This window comes from Corvus cornix, chromosome 5 (assembly GCF_000738735.6).
Source record: "Corvus cornix cornix isolate S_Up_H32 chromosome 5, ASM73873v5, whole genome shotgun sequence".
In the NCBI taxonomy this organism is placed as follows: Eukaryota; Metazoa; Chordata; class Aves; order Passeriformes; family Corvidae; genus Corvus; species Corvus cornix.
In genome coordinates, this window is record NC_046335.1 from 7,053,088 (window position 1) to 7,080,780 (window position 27,693).

At 41.5% G+C, this 27,693-nt stretch overlaps 2 protein-coding genes across 4 annotated transcripts in view; one reads left to right on the forward strand and one right to left on the reverse strand.

The window, feature by feature from the left end:
• Positions 1-27,693, forward strand: part of BRF1 (BRF1 RNA polymerase III transcription initiation factor subunit) — a 172,966-nt gene that overhangs the window by 65,887 nt on the left and 79,386 nt on the right. The window contains exons 4-7 of one of the 2 annotated variants that reach the window (XM_039553444.1): positions 3,550-3,581; positions 12,316-12,388; positions 20,606-20,755; positions 22,328-22,421. In XM_039553444.1, the coding sequence (XP_039409378.1) occupies positions 3,550-3,581; positions 12,316-12,388; positions 20,606-20,755; positions 22,328-22,421 (349 nt within the window). Of the gene's footprint in view, positions 1-3,549; positions 3,582-12,315; positions 12,389-18,272; positions 19,182-20,605; positions 20,756-22,327; positions 22,422-27,693 lie in introns of those variants that run through there. The other variant, XM_019282153.3, reaches the window with a different exon arrangement.
• On the reverse strand, positions 14,306-17,774 carry BTBD6 (BTB domain containing 6). 2 transcript variants are annotated; one of them, XM_039553446.1, is made up of 5 exons: positions 17,159-17,774; positions 16,612-16,909; positions 16,327-16,417; positions 15,932-16,050; positions 14,306-15,697 (listed from the first exon to the last, which is right to left on the reverse strand). In XM_039553446.1, exons 2-5 carry the CDS (start codon positions 16,818-16,820, stop codon positions 14,665-14,667), a joined length of 1,452 nt encoding a protein of 483 aa, XP_039409380.1. In that variant the 5' UTR covers positions 16,821-16,909; positions 17,159-17,774; the 3' UTR covers positions 14,306-14,664. The 2 variants fall into 2 exon arrangements, with proteins under 2 accessions (XP_039409380.1, XP_039409379.1); XM_039553445.1 differs by having other exon boundaries at positions 16,612-17,774.

Consider the following 27,693-nt stretch of genomic DNA (forward strand, 5'->3'; position numbering starts at 1 on the left):
CCACAGATTTTTGGATTATAAAGGCAGAAAAGGAACATTTTGGCTGCTCGATCTGACCTTTTGCATCATGTTGGTCAAAGGATTCCCTTGAATTTAATTTTCTGAAGTAGTGCCTCTAGACTTACCTCATCTTGATTTAGACATTTAGACATTACTAGTGATGGACAGTCAGTTGCATACTTTGGTGAAACTTGCTTAAAGAATGAGTAGCAAAGGAAAAGCAGTTAAAACTGTTTATGCTTTTTATTTTCCTTTTTTTTTTTTTTTTTTTTTTAGATTTGGGAACATTTATAACCTAAGTCCCTTTGTGCCCTGTTATTTGCATGTGTATATCTACAGCACCAGTAGCTTTCCATCCCTTTAAGAGCTATTCCATGTGGGTAGCAGTCTCCATATGTAAAATGATCATTGTTTTCTTCCAGCCTCAAAGAAAACATTTATCTTACGATTGTATAATTTTTGAATACATATTAAGTATTATCTGCTCTTTTCAGCTGTTGTTGTATGTTCTCCTGAACTGTTCCAGCTCTGAAAAGGAGTTTGAAAACAACAGCCTGTTTTTACAACCACTTCCTGCTGATAATCGTGCCCACAATATTCATAGTAAGGGCCAACCCAGAGCTACTGTGTGACTCAAGTTTCCCCTTTTGCTTTGCTGTAGTAGCTACACATCTAATCAGGGAGAGAGATTGCTGGAGGCTACCTTAGATGAAATCCAGAAGTGCCACATTTTTACTGTGACCTTTGCTTACAATTTTGGTGGACACTTGAACTAACTTCTCTAAGGAGCAGGGGAACTGTATGTTAAAGCATCTATGGTGTAGCTCTGAACTGATTCAGAGCTGCCTGAACCCTGCTAGTGAATTTCCCAACTCCTTAGCTCTGATCTTGTGTTGCTATAAATACATCCCATGCTCTCTGTTTCTTCTTGGACAAAAAGGTGGGGTTGTTTTCCTTACAGTAGTAAAGCCTAAGCCCTTGTACTGTGTTAGTAATTTTCCACCGAAAGTGTGTTTAACAGTTTGAGGAGGTTGAGGAATACTCTGGTATACAGATTTCATGACTGTAACTGAAATGCCTGGGTTAGAAAAGTACCTCTCTGTCTCACCTAAGATCTGAATTAGCATTTGGCACTGATGTTCCTTCCAACTCCTTCGTCTCCAGTGACAGCAGCCAGGCTCTAGGACCACTCAGTTACTCACTTTGGTGCCTCAATAACCTATAAGGTGCTTTTCATTTGGTGTTTAATGCTTTTTTCTCCCCCCTAAATTGTGGTGAGATCTATCAGATATGAGTGATAATTTTACTTTGTCTCAGTGGGGACAGTATCTCAGGGTGGGCATAGAATAATCAGGCACTTCAAGTCAATAATGAGCTGGGAACATCTTCAGATTTAGAATATTTCTTGAGCACAAAATTGGCATAGCGATTTCTTCCTAGATCTGTTTGATGAGCTGACAATTATTATGGTTCCTTGGCAATTGCATTGCTAAAGTCTTTCCATTTTCTCCTTTCTCACTACTTTTACAAAAAATGTGCACTGAATTCAGTATTGCTCTGTGTATATTTCTAAGCTGTGTATTTTACAGATGGTTTTTGTTAGCAGTTTCCTTACTGTGTTAAAATTTCAGATTACTGTAATATCTTGCATAATACTACCTATAATGGATTTGTGATTTTTTTCAGAGCCATACTGAATTTTCAGCTAATTAACTACCCAGCTATGCTGTGGTTTTTAATGTGGAAATTAATTTCCACCAAATAATATTAACATAATGTATTAAATTTTGTAACAAAGTTGGAGTACATTCGTACAATTTCAAATGCAAACTAAGGGTAGAAATGCTCAAGGATAGAAGTTCTTAGCAAGGAAAATGTTTATGTATAAACTAATTAGGTTATCTGAACTACTTTCCTTCCACAGCTGATAATGTTTAGGAGAAATGTGTACTATATTTCTCTGGCTTACTTGGAGAACATTCACTAAGACTTATGTTACCACAGGATGCACCAAACTACATTTTATTTAATGCTGGATTTCTTAACACGTTGCTGCATACAAAAACTCACATAGAGCCCTGCATACATGTTTTCTTTGCCTGCCTCACTCTCTCACTCTCTCCCCTTCTCTCACACTTTACCTTGACACTCCTTTCAAAAATAAAGCCTTTTACAACATGTAAGCCACACCTGAGTAGCTGATAGGAGATCCGGCATGTGTTCATTAACAGCAGCAAAAGGCTACCTTTGCACTTTGGGCTTCATGGTGCTTTTTTTATTCTCTATTTTGGATACTGTTTAGACAATGCATTCATAAGTGTGCTTGCTTTCAGTTAAGTCTAATGGAAATTTGTAGTGTTTTGGCTTGTTTTTAACTATTATGTTTCCCAAGTGTGCCCATAATGAGTAGATGGTGACCTAATATTTTGCAGCACCACAGGATATCACGAAGGGAGTGAAAACTGAAAGCTGATTTTGCTTGGCTGGAGAAGGGAGTAGGCAAAGCAGCTTTCCCTTCCCAGATCTTTGACAGGTCCTCATAGAAGAGAACAAAAGAAACTTATTTCAGTTTTCTTAGTTTGCTCTTCCATCAGTGTTTCTGGGCTCCTAAGATGGCATAGGAGACTGATGATGCTTTATATTCTTAAGTGTATTCTATCTTGATGCTATTAATGTTTTAATTATCATAGAATAATAGAATGCCCTGAGTTGGAAGGGACCTTGAAGATCATCTCGTTCCACCTCCTGCCATGGGCAGGGACACCTTCCACCAGACCAGGTTGCTCAAAGCCCTATCCAGCCTGGCCTTGAACTCTGCCAGAGATGTGGCAGCCACAGCTTCTGTGGGCAACCTGTGCCAGGGCCTCAGCAGCCTCACAGTAACAAATTTCTTCCCAATATCCAATCTAACCCTACTCTGTTTGAAGCCATTCCCCCTTATCCTGTCACTACAAGCTCTTCTCCATACAAGCTCTTCTCCATCTTTCTTGTAGGCTCCCTTCAGGTGCTGGAAGGCAACAATTAGGTCATCCCAAAGCCTTCTATTTTCCAGGCTGAACAATCCCAATTCTCTCAGCCTTTCCTCATACCAGAGGTGCTCCATCCCTCTGATCATCTTGCTGGGCCCCTCTGGACACTCTCCAACAGGTCCATGTCCTTCCCGTGCTGGGATCCCAGAGCTGGATGCAGCATTGCAGGTGGGGTCTGAACAGAGCAGAGAACCCCCTTACCACTGGGTCGTTCTTAGGCTGCAGGATATGGTGAGTATTGTAGGTCACACGAGGTGTTGGCTTGTTCTTTGAGACCATCACTTCACAGAGACAACTTGAGCAGTAAATTCAGCAGGTGCTGGCAGGGTTTTTTGGGCAGCTGAACAATTAACTGGATGTTGGCTGTTAGCATAAGTGGTGAATGGACCTAACCCATGTTTAGTTTCTTTGACAGTTAACCTGGGTTTATTTCTTCCCTTTCTTTGGCTTGCTAATGAAATGAAATTAAGAAATACTGTCACATTCAACAAGCATGTATATTCCTTGACTTCTTTCACAGACATGTTACTTGACCTCAGCGACCTTCTTCAGGTATTGTACCCTTTTTAAATTTGACTTTTTTTCTCAATTGTTGAAGTTTAAGATGTTTTAATTTTTCTCTAAAAAATCTGAGTGGAAAACCACGGGGTTTGGAAATTTGAGTAATTTTTCAGTAAAATTAAATGTTCAAAATTTTTTTTGCTTTTAATGCTACAAACAACGTAGCAAGAGTTAGTATGATCCTTTTATCAGGATTCAGAGTCACTGCAGTGGCACAGGGTCAGATGCTACATATTTTTAAAACAACAGTTGTTGAAGACAAAAATAACCTTTTTAGTAGGTACTGCTGTGTAAATGTATTTGTGCACTTCAGAACTGTGTTTTATAAAATGTATTTTGAGAGAAATAGGAACTTGCTCTGTCTGTGGAAATAGAAAGCTCTGCTGACATATGTTGTCTTACCCTCATTCTCTCTGTTACAACTGTTTTACATACAATGTGACTAGGTTACTTGCATCTATTTTTGTCCTCCCAGCTGTCTTAGTAAATGGCATCCCTCTGAAGACTATTTATTGCTTGAAGCAGTCTGCTGGAATTGCAATAATCAAATGAATCTTTAATTCTAAAATTTAGTTACTTTTTTCTCTTTTCTAAACTCTGATTGAATTATTTTGATTGCTCACAACCAAACAGTGCATGAGTAGAATGGAAGGTTTGTTTCCTTCTAAACACAGGTAATTTTTCATGGTGATGGTTTTGAAATAGAGTGATCACAGTAATATGAAGAATAGTCACAATGTGAACTAGAAGAATAGGTATTATAAGAGGAAAAGGAAAAGATGTATTGTCAGCAGAAACAGACAAGAAAGATTGAATGATTTGTCTTTTCCCCTCTGTGCATTCCAGCCAGAAAAGATGCTGAGATGGGGCTTATGAGGACCAAAAGGTTAAAGAGAAGTAACTGAGAAGATGGGAGAGACAGAAATACATTAGTAGTAGGGAAATAATCAACCTCTGAAAGAGAAAAATCCAGGATTTCAGTATCTTGATCTGCATTTAACTGTGTCTTCTGATGAGCTCTGCTTTATGACTTCTCTAAGGTGAATCTGAGCAAATAGGAATGTTAAACATTACTGTTAACTGTAGCTATCCAGAAAGTCCTGTTTAAAAATACATAAATGAGTTTTTCAGGTTCTAGCTTGATGTTTTTTTCCTCCCACCCCAAGTCTGTTAAAAAAAGATCAAACAAACCCCCACAAACAAAACCACAAACCAAACAGAAAACCACAACTACAAACCAAGAAAAAAAAACCAAAACCAAACAAACCAAACCACCTTGGTAGCAAAACATTTGTGGCCCAGGCAGAAAATTTCAGTACATTGTGCTTTAGATCAGTCTTTGCCCACAACACCTGGACCTAAGAAATAATTAGTTTATTAAAAATAGTTCATTAGATGGTACTATTTTACCTTGAAGTCCCTCTTTTTTTCAAGGACTGCTCTCCCATCCTGAAGTTGGGATATAAATGTCCTTAAGGAAGAAGAAGAGTTGAGAGCAGTAGTAGTAGTGGCAGTGGTACTGTCTTTCCAAAGTATTTAATTTGTTCATACTCATCTGTACAAAATTTGTCACAGTGGTCCAGGTAACTGTTTTTCTTGGTGAAATGAGAAAGGTATTGAGTTTATATCACAAAAAAATCACATCTGAAGACTAAAAAATGAGCTGCTGCTAACCTGCACCAACTCTTGCTTAGAAACTAATAGTGAATGTTGAGATTTTCCTTCAGAATGTTCTTGATGCAGCTCAGTTGCAGTGGGAGGTGAGTGACCTGCAGTGTTCTTTGTCATCCAACTGCAGGAATTCTGTAAGAAAGTCACCCCATGAAATGTCCTTACAGATTGTCTTCATGGATGCTACTGGCTGAATTACTGAACACCCTGAAATAAGTTTCAGTGCATTTGAAGGCAAAAAATCATAGAAGCATTAAGGGTGGAAAAGACCTCCAAGATCACCAAGTCCAGCCATCAGCCACCACCATGTTCACCACTAAACCATGTCCTGAACCTGCTGTTACCTGCAACTCAGTATTTGTTTAATGACCTATCTTAAATTCTTTCTTTCTTGCTGATCTGTTTAGCCTTTTCTTTTTTTTTTAAAAAAAAGAGGGTAGAGAAAATCCTAAGCATGACCTCTTAGGCTCTGGTTTGTACTTGTTGTACAGCCTCCCTTCCTGTCTTCCTGCAGTTGCTTGTGGGACTTAAAAATATATTAAAAAAAAAAAAAAAGCTGTCCCCTACTGTGTAATATGCTTTTAGGATAGTGCTGCTAAAACTTAGCAATAGAGGAGACTAATTTTCACTGTTAATGGCAGTCGGTTTAAAAAGTCGTTTTCCTCTTATGCTGATGACTGAGATGTGGGAGTTTGTCTTGTTCCACTGGAGATCTGCTGCATTTTCATAATAATTTTTGGAGCTTCAAAATTGCTGCCATCTTGGGAAAAGACAAAATGTCTTTTTTTTTTTTTTTGGTCTTTTTTTTTAAATTGGAAAGGCAATTTCTTTGCTGTTTAATCTTCACGTGAAGTACATCTTATGTCTTGGAAATCTCCTGTTGAAAGTGTTGTCAGATTCAGAATGCCTCTGATACATTTGGACTTCAAAGCATGATCTGAATCGAACTGAAAATGTCCAGAGCACTGGTACAAATCAGGCGCCTTCCTTGTGCCGAGCAGTTGTGCTGCTTGTTGATTGAGTTGGAAGGACGACCAGTCATCAGTCTCTGACAGGGAAAGTACTTGCTTATATTTTCAGATCCTGCATTTTACTTGCAAATATAGTCCTTAGAGAGGTCTGCAATCAGGCCTTTTGTTTGCTTTTTTGTTAGTCCAATCTAAGCGACAGGCCTGACTTGTTTAGGAGAGCTGCAAAGCCTGTCTAGCCTTGGCCAAGTTTTGAACAGTTTAGGTTTTCTCCCATCTTTCCTAGCATCCCATTCCTTGCACCTGGAGAACTATTTGGCTGAAGTTTCATCTTGGTGTGGTGAAAGGCTGCCTTTCACATCCTCAGAAATGACTGGGGTTTTTTTTTAGTCTCTTGTCATCTCCAGTGTCATGGTTTCTGCAATGGGGTCATAAAAGACTTTGGGAAGAGGGGTTGGCAGTGCTTTGATCCCCAGTCTCAGCCTCGTAGAATATAATTTTTAGTGTGCCTTGTGGTGGGTCCTGCTGTTAAACAAGGCTGATGTTCATTGAAGAGATCTTAGACATCTGAAGAGTGAGGCTCTTTATAGAAGTGTGCAGCAGGAAAATTACCAGCAATGGACATAGTGAATTAAAATGGGATGTCTCTACTTGATACCAAGAAAAGGTGTTTCACTCTGAGGGCAGCCAAGTGTGGAAACAGGTTGCTCAGAGCAGTTTTGAAGTTTTTATCCATCAGGGCTCTCAAGATCCAGAGCAACCTGGTCTGTTCTTGTGGCTGACTCTGCTTGGAGCAGGAGGTTGGGCTGGAGACCTGCTGAGATCCATTCCAACCTGAACTATACTGTGGTTCTAGGTAAGGGGAGAGCATGCACAAGACGTGAAAATCAGTAACTAGTATTTGCTTGGTCTAGTCCTCCTTTGGTCTCTTCTCTGCTTCAAAACACAACTCTCACCCCTATGTCTTCATCTTCAGTTTGTCTAGCCAGGTAACAGTACTTTCTTGTCTAGACGTATTTTTATTGTGAGTTATTTTTGGACACTTGTTTTCATTTATTTAATCTAAAGGCAGCATTGGGCTCCCTGATTCCTCTGTGAGTGTAGCAAATGATTACTCTCTGACTTTCTTGCATAGATGGTTTGATGATGGCTTATTGTACTGCTGTGTGTTAGCAGAAGGAGAGTCTCCCTTTGGAGTCCCCAGACTGAAGGCAGTGCTTTAAAGCACAGTATCAGAGGAAGCTGCTTAATTTTGATTTGTGTCTCTTTTGAACGACAGCCTGACAAGCCGAGTTTGGTACTTGTTTGTATTTTTGTGTGTTACCTTTTGACTGCTCTAATTGCAGTATGGATCCAAAAAACAGGAAGTTTCAATTTATTGCACGGAGAAAGGTAAAACAGAGTATTTCTTTAAAGACTGTACTGGTTTGCTTCAGTTTTTAATACCCTTTGTTCATTTAAAGTTATTAACATGTTGACTGTATTTGCCTTTATTGCCCCTATGCAAATTGCTGTTGATTGAGTTAATTTAAACAACCTGGTTGGGACCTTCAGGCATTACTACACTAGAAATGTTAATAATGAATCAAATAACCACAGGTGCCTCTTTCCCCAGCAACAGCCACTCTCCTTAAAAACTCATTTGCTTTTCATGCTTGCTTAATTATTTAGGCAAGCAGCCATGGATGTTTCACAGTGTGAATTCTCATCGTGTTCCAACTGCCCGGTCTTTGTCTTTCTAGAGGAATATCTTAACCACTGTCACCATTTGTAGTACTTTGCCAGAATGCCACACTATGGTCTTGAAAAGCCTTGTTGGAAATTGCTCGTAGAAGGGTTATTGATCTATAACTGTATGGAACTTAGGGTCAACAAAAACCTTCCATTCAGTGGTGGCAGCTTTATTTTTTGCTACTGTTCAGAAGTTAACGTGACCTGGTAACCTGGTAACTGTATGAATGGGAGATTCCCTGTTTCCCAAAGAGAGTTTAAAATTCTGGAAGGTGTTAGACTGATGAATTCCTGTGTTATTGGAAATGAGGTGTTTGTTGTTATTTCTGAAAGTGGAAGTATATTGGTATTTGTGAACAGATCAGGCATGATGTGAAAGCAAGAGGAAATTATGAAAGGATGAGAGTCTCTCTGGAAGTGTCCCTTTGAAATCAGTGTCTGATGACTGACAGATGTGAAATGAAAAGACTGTCTCCAACAAATACTGTGGAGGGCAAAGAGCATAACAAGTAGAAGGATCTTGTGAAGATGTAACTGAATAACTGGAAGCCATTCCTTCACTAAATGCCCCTTTTAATTAACATAATGTGTTTGATAATGAGAACAGAAATTAACTATTGGTAAAGGACAACATGTTAGAGAATCTTAAGGTCTCCTGTAAAAAGAGGCTTTTGCAGTGCCTTGGTGAGCACATCCTTTTTTGTCTGAAAAATATCTTCCTGCTAAAGAACCTACTTGTTTTTTTGTTTTGCTTTTTTTTTTAAAATAAAAAATCTGTGATGGGTCCACATGCTTGTAAAATTACTCTGTTAAATACGAGTTGAATGTAAGAGAATGTGGTAAAAATTATCAGGATTTGCAGATATTTTAAAATCTCCTCTCTAACAGAGGTTGACATCCTTCTTTTGTCTTAGGTGTTGATGCTTAAACCTAAGCAAGTTTAGAAAATTTTAATATCTGGTGAAAATCTGCAAAAAAAAGAGCACACATCTTATGAAAGTGTATAAAACAATTGTCTCACTTCAACAGTTTTCATTGGGGAGAGTTTGGAGAAATACTTTTTTTCAGAATGATCCTTTTAAATTAAGGGGAAAAGAAGCTGAAGTTGATGTGGTAAGCGTCAAAGCTGCAGCAATTCAAGTTTAAGCCAGAGACATCCTTTTAGAAGGGCATTTTTGTTTATTCGCCATTCTAAGAACTCATATAACATTAGGTTTTATAAATGCAAATGTCATATGATTCTAAATTTGGAGCGTTAAGCTTTTGATGGATTGGAGTATATGAATTTTTATAAGAAGTTCTTAATGAAGAAAGAACTAGAAATTAAAGTAGGCCTCTAAATTAATTCTCTTAATTTTCTAAGCTTAATGGAGTGCAGAAAAACCAAATGATGAGAGTAAAGAAAGACCCTCTCTAAATGCCTGTTTTATATCTCATCTATCACGGGATTTGTGTGTGTGTAGTAGGTGAAACCAGTGATAGCAGAGTGAAATTTTAGTGAAAGGGCCACCTTCCACTAAACCCAGAAGATCTTCAATATCATGTTTCAGGAGTTCAATGGCATTACAGATTTCTGGGTGAACTTTATGCCATCTTTAATTTTTCATTTATGAGAAGTGCCCCAGAACCTGTGAATATCTGTTAACTTTTAAAGTTGAGAAGGGCCTGAAGTCTTTTTTCCTACTGATTTGCCAGGAAAACTGGAAGCAGTCTACTATTCCTGATTCTTTTTGTGACCCTGGCATTAAAAATGTGTGAGCTTCATGAGGAAAATAATACGGAACATGGAATGTACTGTATATTTTGCTTTCTTTCTAAATTGGTAGCAACCAGAAACTACAAAAAAATGTACTTGTGAGCAAAAGAAAGAAATTCCCTCATTTGCCATTTTTATTTTAATTTATTATTTTGTGCAAATACACTGCCTGCACCTTGAAGTCAGTCATAAAACACTGATGATGTGAGTGAAGTGGAAAAGCAGGTTAGATTTAAGTGCATTACTTCTCAAATAAACCATGGATCAGGAGACTTTTAGTTATGCCAAGGAAAGGATAGTCATTGAGCACATTAGTATTCATTTGTCTTTGCTTTAGATTTAATTTGGCAATCACTTTGATTGTTAGAACTTCACTAGAAAAAAATACCTGCTTCTTTATGCCTCTTCATATTTATTTGCTCTTTATTATTGCATTTATGGAAAGTTTGCTTGGGAGGAGTTTCTTAGAGAGTGACGTGGTTTGATGGTGACAAACATCTAGCATTTGGATGTCGTGACAAGGAAAAAGGCTAGAAGGAAAAATACTTATTTGGATTAGAGTTTTATGGTTTTTTTCCTAGACTAAAATGAAGGAACTACATGAGTTTGTGAAGTCTCTAATGGAAACGTCATATGTACTTGGCTCCACTGAAGTAACTTTATTGATTTGTGCAGTGAAATCGTCCTTGCAGAACAAGATCTAAGTGATGAGGTTTAAGATTTATAGTAACTTGGTCAGCCAGCTTAGAAGGCTGAAATTACAGCCAAACCCTCATTCTTTATGTTAATATTTTTTAGACAAGAGGTCAAAACAACCCCTTTTGAGCTTGCAGAAAATCTAAAGCCAACTGAAACACTGCAGACACTTTGCTTTAGTGATATCTGTTCTGTCTCTGTGGCTCATGGAAAGTCACATGTTCTCAGACTCCAGTATGAATTGCCAGATTCACTAGGTGCTTGTTTTTTCTGTATAAAATTTGGTGACTTACTTCCTAGAAAATATACTTCTCTTTCAGAGGGTATGTTTTGCTCTTTTCCTTCCCCGAAAATAGTGCTTCTATGTTGTCTGCTATTTCAGGAAAAAAAAGGGCAGTAAAATTTAAGGCTGTATTTTTGCATCTTCTATGCCACTCCAACCATTGGTCAGACACAGCATGGAAGAGACTCACTTTTCACTAAATACGGAATGAATTACCATCATATCACGTATAATTGATTGCACAGTCACTTTCAGGATATGTGATCATTCTGAGGATTTCTTTGAAGTTCTAATTCCTGATTTTTTTATATATTTGAGAAAAATACACATTAAGAACATCTTCACGCAAACATTTTGAAGGGCTAGGTGAAAATATGTCGGTTGTTTTGGGGTTTGGTTGTTGTTGCTGAGATACATATATTTTTGCTAGCTTAGTAGAAGCATGTATACACTTGGGAGGAAAGCCTGCTTTTAAACTAATGTTGGCAAAGCTCTTTGATGAAATGGAAAGAGCAATAGTTTTTTAATTCCATAGGCTCGTACCATAATCATCAACTCAGTTGTGTAATTCACTGCTTAGTAAACAACTTCACTATCCAGGCATAGGAAAGAGAGGGGCAGTTTTGCTCCATAAAAGCAGTAGAATATATACCATTGTTAAAAACCAAACAAAATAGAAACCTACCTGCTTGGAGTGTAGGAGGATGGAGTTTTTTATACTAACCTTGACCTTTACATATGCCTTGGGGGAAGCAAGGTGTTCATGGAGCTCCGTGGGAATGTTTGAGACTGATTGGGAGCTGGAGAATATCCTGCCTTTCTTGCTGACCACAAAAACACATCTTAAGATAGAGAAAGAAAACTTCCTCAGACTTGTAAAATACAAATACAGTTATCTGGGCTATAAATTGCAAATCAGAGTATGAAGAGTAACTCCTCCCCTCAATTTACATCCTCCTGGGTGCAGCAGTAGAGGAGGGGAGGGGAGCAGAGCTCTGTCCCTGGTGCCTGAGCAGGTTTGGTGTGGTTTAGGGTTTTCCTGAATTTTTTTTTTTTTTTCTTAATGTTTTGAATGTGATCTGAGCCAATGTCCAAACAGCAAGAAATGACAAATAACCCTTGGGGCATGTAGCACCACTCCTTGATTTGGTGAAAAGTTTGGTGTGTGCTTGTGCAATACTTAATTATGCCATTACAGATGATCATGCAGAACTGAAATTTGCACTGACTTGTATTTGCTCAGGTTTTGTAATGGTGCAAGATAAATGACACTCTATATATATACTGATATTACACTGAAGTCTACTTAATGCCTTATGATGTAATGTGACAACTGAAAAACTGTACTACAGAGCAGCACTGAGCCCATAAAGAGCATGATGAACGACTTCTTATAATTTTTTCAATATAAACTTATGCTTTGATTTACAATGCTAATTTGTGCAGATTTTGACAAGCACTGAGTATTATCCTGTACATATGAATATTGCTTGTATAACTTGAATTTTTTTGAGCAGGTTAAGATTTCAAAAGTTGGGGTTTTCTCCTTCCCATATAAATGTTCTATTAAAAGCATTTGTGGTTTAAGATTAACATAATGCTTTTTTTGTCTTTTAATAGGTGAATGTCTATGTGCTGGGAAAAACTTTCCTTCTGTTGGCCAGAGAACTCTGCATAAATGCTCCAGCAATAGGTATTTTATTAATGATTTGGCTTTTCCATGGTTACTTGACAAAAATATGTATGTATATGTGTATATATACATAGTATTGTATGTTAATACCCAAGTAGTAACTTTAAAGTGAAGCTGGAATCAATCCAGGCAGAGGAGCATTGCTGACTCTAAGAGCCTGTTCTCCTTTATTTAAGAGCTTTTTTGGAACTAGATGCTGTTTTCTTTTGCAAGTTTTTTGTTGCTTTTTCCAAGAGTAATTTAGGCTATACTAAGACAATGGACTGATGTGTAACAAATTTGTGTGTGTCAGCAAGCTCCTACAGGCCTGTCATGCTTCAGTTCCACAGATGCAACATTTGATAAGTATTTGCCAAATTTCCTATCTGTCCATCACCTGTAGCTGAGATATTCAGTGCTTGAAATACAAGTGGCTTGATGGAAAATGAGGAGCAACTTTTTCCAAACATGTGAATAACTTTTAATAAGTCAATACTGAAATCATAACTGTGATAAGAAGGTGGGTTTTAACCTGTCAAAAGGGCATGAAAGCCATTCTCTAGGTTGTGGGTTTAAGCCAAGGGAATTTGTGCCAATTCCAGATAAAAGAGTGCATTTATAGTGAGGTCTTGTGACTGTTATCCACCTCTGTGCAGGAATTATCTGCCTTGCATCTTTACCCACTCTCACTCCCACTCTCCTTAATCTGTACTGAGAGAATCAGATGGCTGTGTTGAAGAACAACAGTGCAGGCACACCCCTTCAGCTGTACTGGGCTGGCACAGGATTGCTGCCTTTGCAGCAAGGGGAGCAGCAGCTCACCCAGGGAGCATCGCCACAGCAGCGCCCGGGGTGTGCGGCACCGCGCAGCCATCGGCCACTGTGGCCACCTGGCTTCGGCAGCACAGCTCCAGCTCTGGTAGACAGGTCTTGTTTTCACTAACTCACTTCCCTTCTTATTTTTCATTACATTCTTTGGGGTTTTTTAGAGAGAGAGAAAACAGGCAGGATTTGCATTGCAGCTTAGTTTCAAGGTGAAAATTAATGCAGCTTGGGAAAAGGCAAACATGTTAGGTGTAGAGGTACTTGTTATACACAGAAAAAATACTGGTTGAGACTGCTGTTTGAGTACTCTCTTCCAAGGTCATTGTACGATTTATAAAATCTAGTAAATATTTCTAATTGGCTCAGCTGTAATGATCATCAGACCTTTAAGAAAAAACATGTACTTTTATCACTTTCTGAGAAAAGTACTACCATGAAATGACTGCTGATAGTGCCTGAGACTGTGTTTTCCAAAAAAGATAGAGCAGGAAGAAAGATCCAACAGCTATTTTTTTTTAAGGTGGCTTATTTCTAATTAGTAATCTTAAGTGAACCTAAAAACCATCTTGCAAGTATTTCTCTAATGTCTGCTGCTCTGTATAAGGATGGGATGTAAATTCAGATAGTACTTGCCAGTATTACAGCCCTGAGCTAAATTTGTGATGCAGCCTGTCACTGAATTAATTAACTTCATCTGTGTGTCTTGACTCTGGCCATTCAAGGGAGGGGTGCAGTTTGACAGGATCAAGTGGCAGTGTTGCTGCTTGGTGGGCAGGCTGGAGGTTAACAGATGCTGCGAGTGAAGGGGCATTCAGAGTTTTCAAATATAACCAGAGGATGATTTTGATCAGCTTTGATTGCATTGATGGTTTGTCTGTCTTCAGCTTGGGCAACACACAAAAAACCCTGAGCTTCCACAAATGTCAGCTCCTTTTCTAAGGAAGGGAAAATAAAGGCTGCTGATGGATAGTTTCAGTTACCAAGAGAGGGAACCTTCCTATTTGCTGGGTGTGGATGCACACAAGGACCAGACTACAGTGTCATCACCCCTGTTAGCTGTACATGAATTAACATACACAAGCCATAAGGTCAGCAAAGATCAAATACACAGGATTTAGGGCAAGTAAAAATGTTTTATATTTCACAGATTCATAAACTGCTCTAGTTTAGAACATTCTGTTTGAGTCAGCTGCAGTCTGCAAGTTAGTTATCTATATACAAAATAAATGCACAGTACGTGCAAAATTTAACATTTTTCTGCATGTTGCAGTCTTAATTATTAAGTCAAATAGCTTATGAATAAATAAAATAAGATTAAATTCAAGAGCATTCCTTCACTTATTTGTATAGCCTGATGTAGCAGATAGGTAAGTAGCATAACATTCCATACTGCTGCAGAGTTCGTAGTAAAACCAAAAAAATCCCTTAATGTGCATCATTGCAGCACTGGAATACAATCAAGGTGAAATGCATCATGCATAGAAAATGAGCTCAGGTATTTGTCCTCCTTGTACTCCGGTTCCATTAGTACTGTCCGAGGAGCACTGGAACTGGAACGTCACTTTCCCGCACTGCACTTCAGTCATTCCCTCTTGTCCAAAGTAACTGAGTTCATTACCATCAAGAATAGCACTTACATTGTAAAATGTGTCTTGCTCAACCTGCACAGGGTGTTCAAACCACACAGAGAAGGTGTTACTGGAGCCGTCGGAGGTAAACTTTGTCAGATTCTGAGCAAGGACAACACCTAAGCGCTTCAGTTCGATTTTGACACTGTATTCAGCTTTGCCACAGCTTGACCCATACAATCCCAGTCCTGCTATAAATATCCGTTTGTCTACAGCAAACTGAATACTGTCACATCGCCCCCGGTACCTCCACTGATTGCTGCGATATGCAGACGACTGAAACCGATGGCAGCGCTGAGGCACGAGTCCTTTTCTTTTTGTCAGGGGGAACTCTAATTTGGGTTTATTTGCAGCTGTGTACCATAGGAATATGTTGTGAGTCTCCTCAAGGGTGAGGATGTCGGACTGGGCAGCTCCGTTGGCAAACTCTTCCAAAGTCATGGTTGGAATCCGCACCAAGTACAAAGCTTTCCCTAATACATTCCTCTTGTTGCGCGGCGTAACCGGTAGCCCTTGCCTTTTGCATTCAGCCTCTGCCCAGTTGAGAACAGCTTCGAAAACTACCACTTCCTTGGTGTTGAGTGCTTCCCGGGTTACAATGATCTCTAGTGTTTGTTGATCTATCTCACAGAAGCCCTCTGACTTCAGTGCCATTTCTGCCTGAGCATCAATCACTTCCCAGCAGCGCTGCGTCAGTTCTGGCTCCTCGAAGAGCCTGCTCTGAGACAGCAGGACACAAGCATTCTTTGCTTCTAAGCTGGTCTCCAAAAAATTGACGCAAGCCTTTGCTAGGGCCGGCACGATGTACTTCTTGGCAGCATACAGTGTAGCCAGAACTGTGTCAGCTTCCAGGTCTATTTCATCACTATACATGTATCTAGACAGGGGAAAAAAAATTAGTTTCTCAGGGAAAAAAAAAAAAAAAAAAAAGTAGGCCATGAAAATAATCTATAGTCGTCTTTGCTGGCAGTGAATCTGACATTCAGTATTTGTCAGCACATTAAGTAAACAGCAATAAGTGCATATTGCACAATGCCAATTAGGAGATGTGTATTTTATAAGCTACTTTGACTCTGTCCATGTAATTAGCAGACTTGTAGTGGCCACTTACTTTAATAGGATTAGAAAGGCTGCAGGTTCCACATCTGGAATATGGATTTCAGATTTGACCTCTGCAAGATCGCCGTAAAACATAGCATAGAAGACAGAGCTACCAACTGCCAAAACATACTGGAAAATAAAAGAGAGAGAAGCCTCAGTAACATGGATCCGGAACAGCTGAGCATGCTGGCTTTCCTAAAAGCTACATTTAGCGAAAGTTACAAGCTGCAGTGGAAGCAGAACACTGCCTTACACTGTTCCCTTTAATTGCAGTGTATGTGAATTACTTCTGGGATTAAACAAGAGCTATAATTAGGAAAAAAAAAAGTGGAACCTAGTTGTAAGGCAGGGGGAGAAGGCGACCTGCACAGCAGCATTAAAAAGCTAAAAATTATCTGCACAAACCTTATGGGCAGGAACTTTCTTGGATGCCCCTGGCGGGCCCACGATGAAGTGAACGTCAGCCATGAGTTCGTTATTGAACATCAGCGCGTTCCTGCAAGCAGGGGAGGGGGGGAGAAGCCCCGTTAGCCACGGGCTGCCCCTCGCCCGGCGCCCCAGCCTCCCGCCGGCGGCCCCCGGGGCTCTAGCCCATCCCTGCGCTCACGCCTAGCCGCGGCGCAGGTGCACAGGGCGGGCGCCTCTCTCTCTCCCGCCCGCCCGGGGAGGGTCCGGCGGCCTGGCCCTTACCTCTCCCGCAGCGTGGGATGGAAGGATTGCCAGTTGGCGCTCTCCAAGTTGTTGTTGTTGAGGTTTTGGAGCTGGGGCGGCGGGGGCGGCTGGGCGCTCTGCTGGAGCTGCAGGGCGTTCTTCTTGCTGTTGGCAGCGGTGGCGGCGGCGGCGGCGTTGCTGTTTGCAATGTTAGTGTTGGTGCTGGCAGGGTAAAGTTCTGCAGCCATCTTCTTCTTCAGGGACAGGGGCACTATCTCATAGCATCCTGGCACCTTGCCGTTTGACCTCACACTCTTTTTGGACTTCTTTAAGGTCTCTGGAAGCAGAAGAAAAAAAGTCAAACACTTCATGATCCTGCCATTGAGGCAACCAGGGGGCAGTGGCATGAGCAAGAGAACTAACAGATCCCAAATGCGAGTCCCACTATGAGGATATTTTGTACGCTTCTAGATGCAGGGTGGCCTTTGGTTTTTAAGGAGTGTGTGCCCGCTCTTTGGTTACCGGCCCGACGCACCTTTCCGGAGGGAAAGGGGTGATGCTGTGTCGGATCAGTGCCAGCGCTCACCTTGGCTTGTGGGGGGGTCCCAGCCTCCACGGCACTGCCACGACTGCAGCGGGGAGCCCGAGCGGGGCCGGCAGGCAGTTCCTTCCCCGAGGAACGGGTAGAGAAAAATTAGTGAAAAAAAAAAACAACAACCAAAAAAGAAAAAAAAAAAAAAAAAAGCCAAAATCCAGCAACAAAACCCCAGGAATCCGGCAGAGGCGGTGGGTCAAGAGCGAGAGTCAATCCACAAATCCTCCGAGTGCAGCAGCCCGGCGAGGGTGAAGCGCAGCCAGCCGCCTGATCCCCGCTGCCAGCGCTCCGCTCCGTCCTTCCCGGCCCGGCGGGGGCACATCCGCGGCGGCCGGGCCGAGCCGAGGCGGCGACTCCCTGCAGTCCCGCTCCCGGGCGGCCCCGCCGCCGCTCGCACCAACTTTGCTCCGGTCCCCGCAGCGGCCGCCACCGCTGCTGCTGCTGCTCTTCTGCGCTTCTCCCGCCCGCGCCAGGGGCGCTGCTGCCCGCGGGGCGCCCCGGCTCCTCCGCGGCGGGCGGGATGCGGTGCTGCCCTGGGCGCTCCCTTGGCAGTGGGATGCAGCGCTGCGCGGCCGGGCTCGGCGCGGCTCTGCCGGGCCCTGCCTCCGCCTCCCGCACTAAGAGGCAGCGGCCGCGCCGCGCGTCACGGCCGCCCGCGCCAATGGCGAGCTCCGGGGCGCGGCGGGGGAAGGGCCGCCCCCGCCCGTCATTCGCCCCCCGCGCCTACGTGCGCAGCGCCGGGCGCCCGCCGGGAGCCAGCCCCGCGATCCCCCCGCGATCATCCCCCCCGCGCCGCCCTGTGCCCCCGCTCCGGCTGCAGCGGGACAGGCGCGGAGGGACGCGGAGCAGCGCGGGCGGACCGCGGCGGGGCGGAGGGGGCGGCCCCGAGCGCGCAGCGCCGTTCCCGGGCGGCCCGGGCGGGGGCGCCGCCGCACCGCGCTACGCTGGGCGGGGGAGCCGCGGGGCCCCGCGGGGCCGCCGCCCGGGGCGCGGGGGCACGGCCGCGGCGGGGCTGCTCCGGCCGAGGGACCTGCGGGTTCCTCCCTTTTCCCCGCAGCCGCCGTACCCCGCCTGAGCGCGCCCGGCCCGCCCGGCCCGCCCATCCTCCGGGATCTTTCGGCGAGGACTGACCCCCGCCACTGTGCTCGTTCCCTGCGGGCGACCTGCAGCGGGGATCGGCTCCCGCTTCGCTGCCGGCCCTGCCGGCCCGGGAACCACTTTCGGTGGGGAGCACTTTTAACAGTGCTCCAAACTGTTCTTACATCCCTCTTAGTTTCTGTGTGGCATCAAAGTTCTTCCAAAAGTCCGAGTTCCAAGTCAGATTTGGGATCAGGAGAGAAGGGAAAGACTTCGGAAAAACAAATGCTCCTTTTTTAAAACATGAAATCATCTTTTTCTTGCGATCTGCTTCATGGCCCCCAGCGTCCCGTTTGAGGAAAACCAACGGGGTTTTGCCCAACTGGAACGTGCTCACTTGAGTGGAGAGGTTTCAGCCCCAGAGGTCACCCAAAGCCAGAGGCGACCCCCTTGGGAGCAGGGCGCCCTCAGTGCACCCATGCTGGTTTGGTGCCTCTGGAAGGAAGCAACGTGTTTGGAGTTTGCAGCTTCTAACATTTTATTTATTTATTTATTTATTTATTTATTTTCGAATGTTTGCATCCATGCAGGACATGTCTGTGCTAACCCGGGTTCTGCTTCTGATTCATATATTCACTCTCTTACTTTTTTTTTTTGGCTTCTTCAAGGCTTGCTATTTAAAACCCACCCACGTATTCATTTTCTGACTGTTTGGTAGCTTCAGAATTCAAATTAACGATGTGCAATGTTTTGTCAAATGACCTGTGGGCATGAATGTCAGCAGAAATGTCTGAATAGCTACAATGCAAATGTGTAAATGCTCCCGAAACTCAGCTCTGAAACTCAGCTCCAGAGAGAGAGCTGAGAGTGGCTCCTTGCTCTGCTCTGCTCTGCTCCGTTCTGGCGGCTGCAGGAGCTGAAGCTGGTCACTCTCCGGGTAAGACGAGATGGAAAAGCAAACCAGACGTTGCTTTGTAACATTGTACGTGTTCCTGTAGTGCAAAGAGCGAAGTTTAAATGTATGTTGAACCCCAGGCTATGGCTTCTGAACGGTGAGGTTTTTTGTTGTTAAATTTGGAATTGGTCATTTCTCTAGAGTAGGGCTTAAGTAAAATCATACTTGGAAGTACAGAACACCTGTCCTTAGAATCATGGGGATTGGTGAAGTTCTCCGAAACCTTTGATTTTTAGGGTCGTGTTTAGGAGGGGACTGCAGCCTGGAATTTCTTCAGTTTTGAGGAAGTTTGAGGTTGGAAGTTCTTGCTTTATAAGTGCTTTCACTTAAATGCTTCTGCGGGGCTGATAGGCATTATCACCTATGGTGTGATCTTGGTAATTATGGATAGCAACAGGGCATCATTGTTAGAACTTGGTGCTAAATGAGACTGCTTTGATTAGTTGTAAATCCCTAAGATTTTTCCAGTGTTTTGAGCTGGATTTTCATCTTTATCAGTTTAAGTGCCCACACAGGGGATCAGCCGAGGAAATTGAGTTGAGACTAATAGTTAACAATTTACCGTACATCATGGATTTTCGGTCAAGTGATAAAAGGCTGGCAGGAAATGAGAAATTGATATCTCAACTAAGAGTAAACATGTGTTAAGTGTAGCTTTTACAAGATTGTTTGATAAATTATAAATTGGTTTAGGCAGAGCACAATCCATACTGACATATTTTGGTTAGTTTGAAGCTGATAACACCAATGCTTGAAATAAGTTTATACATCTGGAGGCAGATCTGTGGCTGATGTAAACTGTATTAGTGTTAATGATGTTAACTGGGTTCCAGCACTTTATGCTGATGGAGAGTCTGTCTTAGCGTCTGTCATAAACAGTGTTTTGTATTCTTGGAATATGAGTCTGAGAAGCAGCTATAATTGACTTTGAAGGTAACTACATTTCTGTTAGGGAGGATTTTAAGCAAATAAATTTTTTTGAAGCTTACTTTGTAGTTAGGTTTGAGATGAAACATGCAAGTTACCTTGTTACTTTTTGAGAGACGTTAGAAGTTTTGGGCCTAGATCATGTCCTCATTCTGCAAAAGGTTTTGTAAATGCTTCACTTTGGGCATGATTTCACTGATACCAGTAACACTGCTCACTTGTCAGAGTCAGCCTGTGCAGCCTTGGGCACTGAAAAGTGTGTAAGAATGCTTGTGCAGTGTTTTAAAGATCTCTTGTCTATAAAGCAAGAAAGTATTTTGTTTTAGGTTATCTAAAGAGGTGCTTCTAAAGCTTGGTGGTCAGGGGATCTGGCCCTGCAGCACAGTATGTGATTGCCAGACAAACACAGCAGCCTCATTGCGCTGCGTTTCCTAAATTGATGGTAGGGTTAGACATAATTGTGTTCCTTTCTGTTGCAGATCCATGTTTGTATATTCCTCGTTTTGCACACATGCTGGAGTTTGGGGATAAGAACCACGAGGTCTCCATGACAGCTCTGAGGCTGCTGCAGAGGATGAAGCGGGACTGGATGCACACCGGCCGCCGGCCCTCGGGGCTCTGTGGAGCGGGTATGTCAGAGCCTGGGTATATTCCTTCCCCCACAGCAGGTGGGATGGGAAAGCCTGGAACAGATGAGGACTTTCCCCTTTCATTGGTGGTATCTACATTCTTGGGGTTTTGTTCTGTCAGGCATCTACAGATTATATAGGTCTTCATCGAAATAGCTTCTGAAACTCTAACTTCGTTTTTGCCCTTGCTCCTACAGTACTTGCTCAGATTCTTTGTAGCTTACAGTTTGGATTTTTTTTAAGCTCCTGTCTGGTGCTTTTCTTGCCCCCACTCTGCAGGCTCTAACTGCTAAAAGGTTTTTTTGTCAGCTAAAATGACACCATTAGTGCAAGGAGTTTGATTTATGTCTTTACACAGAGTCTTATGCAAGAAGTGCCCTCTTTGACCTGTTTTGTGAAATTATTTTTCTCTCTTTCTTCATCTTTTTCCAAGATCTATTGCTGTCATGATGCTTGCATAAAACCTATGGGTTTGGGAGGGCCACGTTAAAAGATAGTAGCCAGTGAGGTCAGAGTAACAAAGAGTGTAGGTAGTCACAGGGTTCATGTATGTGCTTTATTTTATTTGAAAGATCTTACATGCGTATGCACGAATGAAAAGTAATGCTCAAAACCTTTGGATACCCAGGACTATGCAATCTTTTTGACATTTCTAGCCCCTTTTTGTTAATAGTACTTGATTGTTGCACATTGCTAAAAATTTGAGTATAGACTATGGGAGAGCGGTCTGCTCTTTGATGCGCTACGTGGGCTGTGTCCACACAAGCAAGTAATTTAATTCAACAGACATGGATCAATAGATGGAAGCAGGTGGTGCTGAGCCCCCTCTATCCATCCATGCAATATGCAGCTCACGTGTTGGACTGTGGACTGGGTTTAGTTTGGTTCCCTGGCCTAAATGTCTGTGCCACACATAGATTGAAGGACCAGTTGTTAGTTCAGCCCTGATGTTCCCTTTAGGAACACTTTAAACACATACCAGAAGTGGAGCTCTGGTTTAGTTTCTTCTGTAAAAAAGCACTTTTGTATGCTTAAAACTGCTCTGCACAGTGAGCTACTGTATGATGAGTGGGGGTAGTGCTTCAAAGCAGAGCTGGTGCTCTGAATCAACACACCATGTAAATGCAACTGGTTATCTGGCTGTCCAGAGCATCTTGCAGGAGAGCACTTGGGCACCAGCAAGACAGGGATGGTAGTGGCAGCAATGAGGAGACCAGCTTAGGCACATCCAGTGTTTCTCTGGAGATCTTATTCAGGACAGAATTCAGTGAGTTCTGCTAAAAACATGATAACTGAAAATAAGTGATCATTGAAATGTTCTTGTGCTGTAGATGACAATACTAAAGCACGGAATTTTTCAGGGTGCAATTTGTGCTCAGCTTAGTGGGTAGAGAGCAAATTTTTTAAAGTCAAGTCCATCACCAGTATTCAAGGACACAGCTGAGCATAAGCATTTCTAGCTATTTAGCTGAAGGCAGGAACACAGAGAGGGTATGGTTACCTGACTGTTTTCTGCTTTTCTTCAGGAAATTTCCCTCTTTTTGATATTAACTTTCCCTGCTTGTTCTCTAGCTCTGCTAGTGGCGGCCAGAATGCATGATTTCCGACGGACTGTTAAAGAGGTCATCAGGGTGGTGAAGGTTTGTGAGTCTACATTAAGGAAAAGGTCAGTGCAGTCTTACTGCTTTTATCTTTCATTTACAGTACTGAACAGTGACACAGTCTAAAATAAATGTGCATTGGAGAAAATTAGGTTATTTTCACACGTGCCACGAATTAAAAAAGTATCTGTTTTAGATGGTCATTTTAAAGTACTAACACCTCCTTGCCTCTTATGTAAGGCCTCAAATGCTTAGCACAGATGGTAAGGAGCACTGTGCCTATTTAACAGGTAAGGCAAAAAAAGCTGTGTCAGTAATATTAACAGTATTGTCATGTCCTCAGAAAAAATAATTTATTGATTCTCAAAGCTGACAGTCTACTGTGATTTTTTCATTAATCCTGAATCCAGTGGTGAAGAGTCTTGTCTTTAAGCTTTTACTGAACAGAACTTTTCAAAATATTTTGCTGCAGTGTTCATTTTTGGTAGTGTTGCACTGCTAATAAATTGAAGACAGCACAGTGAGTCTAATGACAAGTTCAGTGAAGGATCCCCTGAAAGTGGGAATTTTCCAAGTACTTTTCGTGTGTTTGTTTTTTTAAAGATCAAGTAGCATTTTCCATATTTTAATGATGTAAGCAGATATCCTGTTTCTGTCATTTTACTTTTGAAAAGTTGCAACATACTCTTTCCCCATAGGTTGAGTAAAAAATGATCTAACTGAAATACCATGATTTCTGTTGCCCACAGCTGGAAATTTTTCTATCACCAATATATTCTGATATTTGTTCCCCCAAGGTTTGTCCATAGAAAGCTTCCTTAGTGTCTCTCTTCATCTTACTGGAAGCAGCTTAAGCATATCGAACCAAGCCTAGTACCTCTTAAAAATAGTCACTTATTAATTGTGGAAAATGTTTTTGCCCCAGATCTTCATTAGTGGAACAGGAATGATGCTATTTTCCTCCTATGCATGGTATAGGGATAAATTTGAAGTGTTTTAAATGCTTCGAGGTGCTACAGCTATAAGGATGGAGCAGTACCAATGCCACTTTTTTTCTTCTGGCCAAAAGGTCATGTGTTTTAGTTGTGCATTTTCTATGATTAATGAGTTATGCACCACGATCTACTCCAAGATGCTTTGGTTAAATAGCTAAAGAATTTGTACTTACTAAGAAAATGAGCATAATAAATTAGAGTTGGAAGGAAAATTAATTTGAGCAATTGTTTCAGGCGAGAAGATCTTGCTTCAAAATTCATACTTTGAAATGTTTACTCAAGTCACACACATCAACTAAAATGACAGCCTTATTTACTTTGACAGGGTAAACGTGACAGCTGAATTATTTTCAGGCAGCTATAATTACAACTATTTATCACGAATCTATAAATTTGATTGATGTTTTTCAAATACGAGCATGTTATATAGTATTTAACGAAGGCAAATTAAAAAAAAATACCTTTGAATAACTCTTTCTGCACTCCAGTTTTTTTCCTTTTCTTTCAAGAATTCCTTTCAAAATGCCATCAAATAGAAGTTGTCTAAATGAATAAGAACTTATTTCACAGTCTTAAAAATTCCTTTGCTTCTCAGTTTGATGTGCAGTTTTATTTCCTTTTAATTATAGTTACTCTGGTTGGTAAGGAGCTGCTGCTGCTGCTTTGTGTTTTATGAAGGTGTTGGATGCTGTGCTCACTGCTGATGGCTTTGCCCTGACAGCTCTGGAAGTGAAACCCAACATGAGTCCAGATAATGCTGACACTTCCAGCCTGCAGGTTCTGCTGTGTGGTTTGATTTAGCTCCTAGCTGGCTTCTTGGGGAAGCACAGACCACTGGAAGCTGGGTTTACTTTTGGTGCCCATGGCAGAAATCTGCAAGGAAAGGCCCTATATGATGTGCCTCTGCCTGGCAGGGGACAGGAATGTGTGGATGAGGATGCGGGAACGATGCTGTTTAGGAAATCCTGATTGGGAATTCTTGTTTTGGGGAGACCCTCAGCAAGGGCTGGCAGCCCTTCCCTGAGAAGGGCACTATTTCTGGTCCTGGGCAGTGCAGCTGGTGGGACTGGATTAGTTCACCCTGTTCTCAGTCAGCTGGAGAACACCAAGCCCGCGTGCCTGGAGGCTATGTCCTCTTTCACTGCTCTGAGCCGGAGGAGTAGCTCTTAGGAGGCGGTTCACAAAAATGTGATATATCTCCAGGTTATAAAAATTCACAACCTGGTCATAAGGAGAACCTGTTTTGGAAGGAAAAAGCGACAAGGCATGGCCCATGTGTGCAGTCACTCATCTTCCAATCAAGAGTTCTTAATTTCGCTTAAAAAGCAGTGCTTGTTTGTTTTTAATATGTGTGGGTTTTTGGTAATAGTGGTAGAGAAAACTTTGTAGTTACTTCACAGGGCCTTCTAGTTTTATGTTTTGAAGCACACAATTAAAATGTAAAGCTTGTTGCTGTTGTTGAAAGCGAACTTATTAAATATTAATAAATGCACTGATAATTCTATCTCATTTCCAGTCTAATTGAAATTATATTAACTTATATATCATTTTATATATTCAAAGTACTGTACAAATATTAACTAATTAGTCAAATTGTTATTTTCTATGTAATCATCCGTGGAGGTAGCAGAAATTAACTTTTAATAAACCCAATCCTTTTATTTAGTTCAGTCCTCACATTTGTGCCTATGTTCAATGCACGTGTCTTCGCCTCTGCCTTTTTAACCTTTAAATGCTCTACCCCTTCATCTTTTTATTCACCTGTTGCATGCTTTCTCTGTGCTCTAAATTTTGTCTTACCTTTAGTAAGAATAATTCTTGTAATACTTGTCCATTGTGCATTATCTAATACTGCGTGGCCCTTACGCCTGTTTGAAGATCTTAGGCACTTCTTCCATAGAAATAAAAAAAAATCAGCTTATCTTTCCTAACGTTTGCATTTTGCCGCTTTGGCTTGCTCACTTTATCTTTAAATTGAACTGCTTTTTGCATAAAAAATACTTCTTCTCAGTTCCATAAAGTACTGTCTGCTAAAAAACCTATTTGTGATGAACTTCAGAAGCAGTAAAGCTTCATTTAGAAGAAATTGGAATGAAAGGCCGGAATGCGTTTAAACATCTCATTTTTGGGGTGAATGCTTTTTTTCTCACAGCCTAATAGTGTTTCGGGAAGGAAGACAAGACCTTTTACGAAGGAGCTTCATTTACCAGTTGTAGATGCTGCAGGGACTTTGATAAATGCGGTCCTTTGCTTATATCCTGAGGACCCTGTTACAGCTCTTTCAATGACTGAGGTGATAATTTTCTGGAAAAATTAAAGATTTATGCATAGAGATAAATGTACTGAGTGTACTGCCTGCAGCTTTTCTTTTTTTTTTTTTTAATTTCTGTAATATATGGCTGGCATAAGCCTCATGTCCAAGCTCCCATTGCTGTCTCAAGCTGGAGAGATGCCTGTGAGAGCAGGCAAGGCGAGGAGCTGGTCCGTACATGAGTCTGGAGTCAGGATGAGAAGGGAAAGAAACAAGGACTTGGGTAGCTGTGAGGTGGCTGTGAGGTTGTTGTTTTTCAAAGCATCAAAGCCCTATCAAGGCCGGGACCAAAGGGAAAGGTGTGTGGAAGTCAGTGTTGGGCTGTGATCCAAGTACAGCCGTGCTAAAATTCTGTGGAGGGTATCCTGTGGATCAGTGAGAGCTGGTGACCTAAGGTGTTTGAGCATGGAGGGGCCGAGGATGCTCAGAATGCCAGAGTTGTGTAAGGGCTCTTGGTTGAAGTGTGATGTGGAGAGAAGCATTTAGAATGCCAGGAAATTTATTTCATGTAAAGGAGATTGTGGTGATGTCTGCTCTGATCTCAGCTCAGCAACCAAGCAGCTCCTTCACTGGTGGCTGCTGCCGTAAGCTAAATTGAGAAATATCTCATGTCTCCAGTTAAATCAATTCAAATGGCTTACAGATGATTTCTAGAAACCTTTCTAGTATGGTGAGTAAAATACAACTTGATCCATGTGGGCTGATACTGCATACCTTTCTAAGGTGGATTGTCTGGTTTAATAAAAAAAGGTTTTATTTCTGAGGAATCCAATTTCACAGGCAATGTTCCTTTTTATAAATCCAGCTTCTATACAGTTAGCAAGTTAATACATTAATTAGATCCCTAATACATTTTAGTACATCATACTTAAAAATATAATTTCAAAATTGGTGACTCTTACTTTTGAAACAGTCAGTAACTTATTCACACTAACTCAGGCTTAGATCTTGTAAATAGTTTTCCTTTGTTTGACTTTCCTCATCTGAGTGGCTGTTAAGAAATTAAGCAGCTCTATTTTTCTTTTCCAGGAGATCATAGAGTGCTTTTGGCAGACCACAGCAGAGGAACCACACTAATGAAGCAGAATTTTAAGGAATGCTAACACGTTTTGTTTCGTTAGCATGGTGTGAGCATTTGAATCAGGGGGAAAAAAAAGAGCAAAAATTTTCAGGTGGTTTGGACTGAGAGAGTTCTGGAATGCCCAGGGATGTCTGCTAGTGGGATTATCCAGGGGCTGACAGTGGGCCACAAGTGTTAATGCAAGTTAACTCTGTGTGTAAGCATTTGTAGAATTGGGTCTTTAAAATTTATGCTAATGAATTTGTGACAGTTTTAAATCTCTGTGTTGGTGTGAGCAAGTAACAGGAACTAATTCTAAAGGCTGCTTTATTTAGTACAATCTTTAGAGGTACCTGTTTTTAATACTTAAAGAAACATCAGAGAGTTGCCAGCAAATGAGCCCCATAAATTATCACTCACCTATTAATTGGCAGTAAATGACTGTGTGTGTATGCTCTTAGTCCATTGCAAAAAAGGTGATGTATATTAATGTTGGAAGTTGTTTAAAGGTGAGAATATTTCTCTTAACAGTTGTGTTGGGCAGGGAACAGACAGGCTAATTTAGCACAGCTCGAGTGATAAGTTATAAGTTGCAAAACTACAGCAACTGGATCACCTCTGATTTTGTCCTTACCTTTAGTAATGAGCTGCTCATTCATACAGGCTTAAAACTACCTTTTATATTGCTGAAAGTACATGTAAAAGTATATATATGTACAATGTTTACATATCAGGAGATTACTCTTCTGTTTACTTACTGGTAAGTAATGTTTACTCTACTTACTGGTGGCTACTGGAAAAAGTTTTTGTTATGTCATGTAGGAAGCATTTAATAACTGTTTCTGATACATGTTCTATATTGAGTATCACTTTTAGGGTATGTGTTCACATACTTCCATAAATAGGTCATGTCTAAACATTGTATGGCTTGGAAAAAAATAAGGAGAGAAGGATGATGCAATAGATGGTTA